Source organism: Pinus tabuliformis, chromosome 5_2 (genome assembly GCF_031772625.1).
Source record: "Pinus tabuliformis cultivar Carrire ecotype Pingquan chromosome 5_2, CPIR1, whole genome shotgun sequence".
In the NCBI taxonomy this organism is placed as follows: domain Eukaryota; kingdom Viridiplantae; phylum Streptophyta; class Pinopsida; order Pinales; family Pinaceae; genus Pinus; species Pinus tabuliformis.
The window spans coordinates 744,700,626-744,707,739 of NC_142306.1; the positions used below are offsets into that span (position 1 = coordinate 744,700,626).

Below are 7,114 nucleotides of genomic sequence, written 5' to 3' on the forward strand. Positions count from 1 at the left end.
AAAGAGACAGCGAAGGTATGTATACATGATATATTCCAGAAATTCGTATAGATGCGAGTGACCATACCTTATCAGTAATGAATTCATATGACGTGGAAGAGTTGAGATTTATGACTCTGATGCAGAGATAATCATGAGGCCATATGTGAAGGAAAAATCGTGTGCCACTGTCATGCAAAGATAAGCCCTTGTGCCAAGCCTTGCAAACATAGTCTCTGAGCTAACTAAGCGAGGATGTCATTACCATACGAGCCTCAGAAAAATCCGTCATTCGAAATTATGTGACTGATCGATCTAACTCTTGCTTGGGCTTGACTTCTCCTAGCTCTGATATCATGTTAAAATTCGAGTTAACATGTTCTCTGCTTAATTAGTTACTTCATTATCAATTTCATTTAGACCATAAACCATCAACATATGACAGTAACTAACGAAAGAACATTCAATGTAAATGTAGAAGACAAACCAAGCCACAAGAACAAAGATATGGCACAAGCCAGGGAAAAACCCCAAGATGGGGAAAACCCTTGATCAATTCTTCTTATTATTATTATCAAATGTTCAGCAGAGACAAAGAGAGTACCACCATAAACTTGCCAATATGAAGATCAGAATCACTGCTCAAATTTCAAAAGAACTGCCTCTGCAAGTCTGAGTTTTGATTAGGTTTAACTTCATGCTGATGTAGTCCACTTAACCACCCTCTGTTCACATTCCAAGGCAGCGACCTTCCTTCATAAGATACAGTGCATATCAATTGATAGATCTGGGCTAATATCATCCTCTTCATGTGCCTTTTGGTCCACTTGAATATGGGGGCAAGGCCCATGGCCTAGCTGTGAGGACAAATAACCTCACAGCCTTCTGTGACAAGGGCCGTGACTTACCTAAAGGAGTGTGACTTACTGTTGGGGAGGAGACTTACACAGAAAAATCACCATCCAGTAACCCTAGTCCAGTATGTTGGTTTCTGGTAAAATCGGATATGCTCTAAGTCTCAAAATTTGCAGGGAGACTTAGACACATGCATTCTCCAATACCCAGAAATCGTTTTGGGAAATTCCACCTGAAGACAGTTTTATTAAAATAATTAATTATTTTTAATGGACGCCAAAGTCTAAACTTAAGAAACTAAAATAACTGAAGGACATTGAACTAACTGTGGGTGAAACTTCTAAAAGAAGATGGAGATCGAATCAAAATGATCTAAGCCATGGATTCGAATCTAATTTGGGTCGTTGGTTCTCCACTGGACGATTATAAGGACATCGATGGGCACTTGGAGAGCATATCGAGTGGAGATCAGAAGATCAAATTTATGAAGCACAGCCGTTGCCGGAAGAGGAATTCGAAATGATCTTTTGCAGTGAGGGACAGGGATAGTATCTGGTGGGGAGTTTTCCTAGGCCAGAGAGTACAAGGTAGAGAGGGTAAAACGATGTCCAGATAGAGGCTGACGCTGGCCCACGCAGCGCTGACGCAGTGGCAACGCGGAGCTTGAAGGGAGATCAAATTCCTGCTAAAGAAATCGAGTTTCAGAATCTGGGAGCCGGGGTGTGAGACCGGGACGCTGAAAGTCGAAATTTCCAGCCAACAGAGGGCCAGGAGGAAGAGCGGCACAGTCCCCAACAGAGGTGACGCAGAGACTGTGTAGGGTTGACGTAGTTCTACATAGAGGTTGACGCAGAAGGGACGCAGAGGCTCATTCCCAGCGAGATCAGAGCCGGATCTTCCAGTGACAAGGTGAGATCATCTCCAACGGCAAGAAAAGATTGCTGAGAAGACTCTGGCTGGAAAGCAGTCAGGAACTCTGATGTCTAAGCTATCTGACTGATCTCGCAGTAGAAATCTGCCCATGAGGCATCTTGCCACAACAATCAGTTTAGTAGTAGAAATTTGCCCATAAGGCATCTGGGGCAGGAATCAGTGTAAGGATATCATTAAAGGGTTTACATGGAGGGTTTAAAAGGGTTTATCATAATGATATAGCATATTGGACATAACATAATGGTTGATTCCCTGTGTACTGGCTCCGCGTCCCCTCCTCTCTGAGAGTTATATGGGTGCGTGTGTTGATAATAAGCAGGATAATAGACTGTCAGATAGGCCATCTTTGCCCCTTGGAATAGTTTCTACCACATTAAATCTCTGGGCATTCTAAATTAGGCTTGTCACAGAATAATTTGCAAAACAAATGCGAAAAGAACGGCAGTAATTATTTGATGGTAAAGACCACTTTGGTTGGCCTATGACATTTGGGGACTGAGTTGTTTTCGAGTAAAATAGATCGAAAGGATTCGACACTCTGACCCATTGGGTGTCGAGCAAGCGAAAACATACCGAGAGTAGCAGGGGTGTCGTAGAAGACAGTGGAGGCCTGAACAACAGTGGCTCGAAGAGTCCTGGCGTTAGGCGATGCCGAGCCCATTTCAACTTCCACTTCGGGGATGCTTATAATAGACATTGCTGCTGATGATGACGATAATTACGATGATTCTATTCACCGGAGGCTAGTTGGAATCAAAAGTTGGAATCAAACATTAATCGGTCGTTAGGCTAGTTGCCGGATCGTCGCGCCTGCAAGCGTTTTCTGATGAACTCGTTGCGCTTCTGTATGCGAGCCTGTTGAGGAGCCACGTTTTGGTAGGAGAGGTGAGCACCCCACACAAAACACCCAATTCCGCCCGCCAGAAGAAGAGCTGCTACAATTCTCCTTGTGGGAGACCTCACCCAGTAAAATGCCATCCCCTCCACATTTTCATTTTGTGTGACGTCGCTTATCGCCTTTTCCTCGTCGTCCAGTCATTGAAATCTGCTCTTCCGTTTTCTAATCTTCTGTCATTTTCCGCAAACCCCACATAACTCACTCGTACAGAAATGATTGAGTATTGAACCTGACTCAGAAGCTCGGCTAGCAGTGGAAATTCTCGTGCATCTGGATTACACGACAATGAAGTGGGAGTTTTATAAAGATAGAATCATGGAATCATTGCCTCGTGTCCAAACCTGCTGCACTATTTTGCTTAATCGCTCTTGTAAGCCTGAAATGCGAGGTTAAAACTATCATTTGCTTTAAAATGTTTTGTTTACTTGTCAGTAGGATTGAGGTTGTATTTTTTTTTTAAGAATTTTAATAATCTTTAGTGTATGAAAAGAAATTTTTGGGTGATAATTATATAGGATAAAATTTTGTTTATACGTTTTGAACCACTAAGTTCATTTTCAAGAAGATTATATTAATTCTCTAGTGTAATGTGAATATCCATGGGTATTTAGTACCTTTGTATAGATTTGGTTAAAAATCCATATAAAATATATAAAGCTATAGTTGGTGGGACATGTATTCCAAGCTTAATGGTGGGTAAAACATTTTAGTGGGTGTTTATTCGATTATTATGGCTGAGGAAATTGGCAAAAACAATGGCTAAGGTTTTGGAAAGGCATGAGGCATTTATTGGCATTTTATTTATGAAATTAATAGAAATTAGGAGAAAATGAAGGTGAAAGGTCACATGTTGCATGTGAAGAGGAAAATGAAAGAAAATAATGGAAAATGAAGAAAACAGAGGCCTCATTGATAAAAAGGTTTCTGAGGATCAGTGGGAAGCTATTGGTCAATGTAAGCTTTTGGCTCAAGTTTTGGCTATGGTTTTGCATGGGATCAAGAAAGGCAAAGAAGGCAAGAGGAAGCAAAGATCAAACAAGGAAGAGAAGGATCAAGCAACTACATCAGGATGCTTTGTAGGTATCGATTTGCATGTGTGTTTTCCTTGTTAGATTTGGCATGTATGGTATTGCATGTGGTTCTTTGTTGTTATGGCATGGGTTTTTCCTGGTGTAACGGTGTTTTCAGCCTAGCCTTGCCATTTCCGGATAGTCATGGTGTGATGGGGTTCTCATGTTTTGGTTGAGTTGGATTGTCGAATGGATTCGAAGCTGAGTGGGGTGGATCTCCGAATGATAGAGCACATCGCCTAGTGGTCCCTGAACCAGACTGTGGATCACGGTAAAGCCACTGGCCTAGTGACCCCTGAGCTAGATTGTGTTGCCTCGGTGGGCCTAGGAATCCTTGTCGGTGAATGGCAGGATATATGGTAAAACCAAGAGGTGGTTTTCTTTCCGTTGGGCCTAGTAATCCTGGGTTTGGGAGATGCGATAAAGCCTGGAGAGTGGGTCTCGGTTTAGGGCCTAGTAATCCGGGTTTGGATTGTGATAAAGCTTGAGAGATTAGGAGATAGGAAAATTTCTCACGGTATAGGTGAACTCTAGTGGCATCCATGCTTGTTTGGCCTAATGATCAGGTGGAGATCACGGTAGAGTCTGTTACGATGTGTTCATTGTGTTGGCCTAGTGATCCGGGGTGGATTACGATAAATCTTGGTTTCTATTGATGAGGGTAAGGTGGTTTAACATCGGTATGCTCTGGTTGGTTCTTTTGGTTTGAGTCCCACATCATGCTTGGAATATGGCATGAGGGTGAATGGCTGAAGAAAGATTTGGCTCAGCCATTCTATGGTCGAGTGGAATGTGGAAATCTCATCTTGGGTTTGGCTTTTGCATCATTAATTAAAGTTATTTCTCCTTGTAATTCTATGAGTATTATGATGGATTATATGTGGTGTATAAGGCTGTGATTTCATTGATATTTTTGTCCCTATTATGTTGGTTATGTATATGTTTTATGACAGCAACTATGTATGGCTCTCATCATGTTTTTACTTGTAAATGAATGAACAATGTATCTATGACCTAATGGATGGAATGGCAATTAAAGTGACAAGGAAACAATGCTTCATAGCAAGTCTCAGATAAGTATGAGACCCTTATGCTCAAATCTGTTATTTACACCTGTAGATTGCATATTTACTAAGTGTTTGACAAAATGTTTGTCATGGTTAGGGTTGGGTAGGTCAAGCCCTTGATCAAGTACTGGGTTAGAGGTTTTGCCTTGCTGTCATTTATTGTCTTGGAAAGTCTCATCAAGTTCTAGGCATTGGTTTGGAGACTAGCACTAAAAAAGTGGCTTAAATCTTGCAATCTCTGGCACAAAATTAGCTGAAAAATATTGTAATCTCTCCCTTGCAGGCATTATGGGAGCGACTATAGGGTTACAGTCACATGCATGCCTTGTCTGTAATGTTCATTTTTCTGGTGTTCCTTATGGTATGGTTAGGATGGACTTTCAGGGCTGGGGCAGACAGGTCACAGGTGCAAGTTTACTTCATCACCAGGCCCAGGGGCTTCAGGAGATGTTTCATGGGGTTTTGAGGAGTTTTTATGAGGTCCAATGGCATCCACTGGTATATTCCATCATCCACACAATTTGCCTTTCGTTTCATTGCATTCTGACAACTTTCAAAAACTGAGTTATTAATGGGCCTAACTCCATTAATTACGCTTAAGATGGCATTTCAGGAGGAATACTTGGCATAACACCTTAGTGTAATAGCTCGTTGGAACCGGAACGAGGACACCTATAGGATGGGATGGCTAGAAGTGATCTTTAGTGGCTTGAGGAAGCATGGTGGCCAATTTACCATTTTTCCACATTAAAATAATAATAATAATTAAGGGAAATGTGCTCAATGATTAAAATAATAATAAAATGGGTGCTTCTAGAGGGGTCCATCAGATCTATAAAAGAGGAGGAGGAGGCTATTAGAGGACATCTTGGATTTGATATTTCTTCTTGTATGAGAGGTTGGGAACCCAGTTCTCTACTTCCTTGGTAGCCCTAGGACGGAAACCCTCGAGTGATCTAGTGAGATTGGGCGAGTACCCATCTCCCCTTAGTGAATTCACCTAGAATTCATAGGAGATATTAGCAGTGGCAATTCAGTTCAATTTTGGTGGAAGGCACAGCATTGGAGCAGATCCTTGAGGCCAGTTCTATATCAGCGATATCATCTATTTTGTTACTATAGCATGTAAAACCCTTGTTTATATATTATAATAAAAACTGAGATAATTTCTGCTCATTGTATGATTGAATTGCATGCATTCTCTTGTTCTATTTTACATGGCAATCTTCTGTAAATTGAATGGTAATTTTATGGAGAATTTTTGGTTGAATTAGTTTTTGCAAAATCTGCAAATTATTCCGAGAGGGATATTACATTGTCATGGGAATGACTTTGGGTTTAGTTTATTGAAATGTTAGGTTAACTCAGGGGTTGGGCACTTGGATTGGTGTATTAGCTCCTGGGGGTCTTGAAGCACCAGAGGGAGGTCTGTAAGGTCTTGTTTTGTTGACTCCATTTCCTTAAGGTTACCTAAGAGGTTGAGTCTTATTATAGTGGCCTCTTGTTGCATGTTTACCCTGGTTGGCCGCTTGCTTGGGTAGATGTGGGAGGAGGGTGTTACAGAGTGGTATCAGAGCATGGTTTACCCCTTGGACTAGATGGGCAGTGTGTGTTGGTCATGCATACATGTTAGTTGCATGTGTGTCTCTTACACTTGAATTCTATGTGTTTGTTGCATTGCATAATGATTATTATGGTTGTGGTAAGGTTGTCATGAGGAACTTGATGTTGCTTTTGTGGAATGCATTCGTCATGAATATATGATTGTTTACATGTTGTTATGTGTCGCTTACATGTTGTTATATGTCACCTGATTACATTATTGTATGTTAGGTTGCATTCTTGTATGTTTGATTACATGTATGAGTCTTGTAGGTTTAGTTACAAGTATTGATCATTTATGATCGACTACATGCATTTATGTGTATGTGTAGTTGATTATCCATTGCTTATGCATGTTGATGGTTGCATGTGGTAATGCATATAATGGAGTAATGGTTGTTGTCATGCATGAGGTCATGGTTTGTGAAGTTGATATGGTCATGCATTGATAACTGGACACTAGCTAGAAGGATGTGTATATGGTCTTGTACTCATGTGTTATATATCTATATGCAGTTGTTATGCATGTATGGTATTGGTTATAGTTATGCATGAATAGTAGGTCAAACATGCATTGGAAATTCATTGTATGCAATTAGGTCATCATGATGATATTGGTATGTTATAGTTATAGTTATGCATGAATAGTAGGTCAAACATGCATTGGGAATTCATTGTATGCTATTAGGTCATCGTGATGATATTGGTAT

The 7,114-nt window shown here is 40.8% G+C and overlaps 1 protein-coding gene across 1 annotated transcript in view; it reads right to left on the reverse strand.

The window, feature by feature from the left end:
- The window catches only part of LOC149161382 (bifunctional nitrilase/nitrile hydratase NIT4A-like), a 162,254-nt gene extending 159,651 nt beyond the window's left edge, over positions 1 to 2,603 (reverse strand). The window contains exon 1 of the mRNA XM_089436980.1: positions 2,341 to 2,603. Within this exon, the coding sequence (XP_089293106.1) occupies positions 2,341 to 2,464 (124 nt within the window). The 5' untranslated portion in view covers positions 2,465 to 2,603. The remainder of the gene's footprint in view (positions 1 to 2,340) is intronic.
- Positions 2,604 to 7,114: the final 4,511 nt, after the last annotated feature.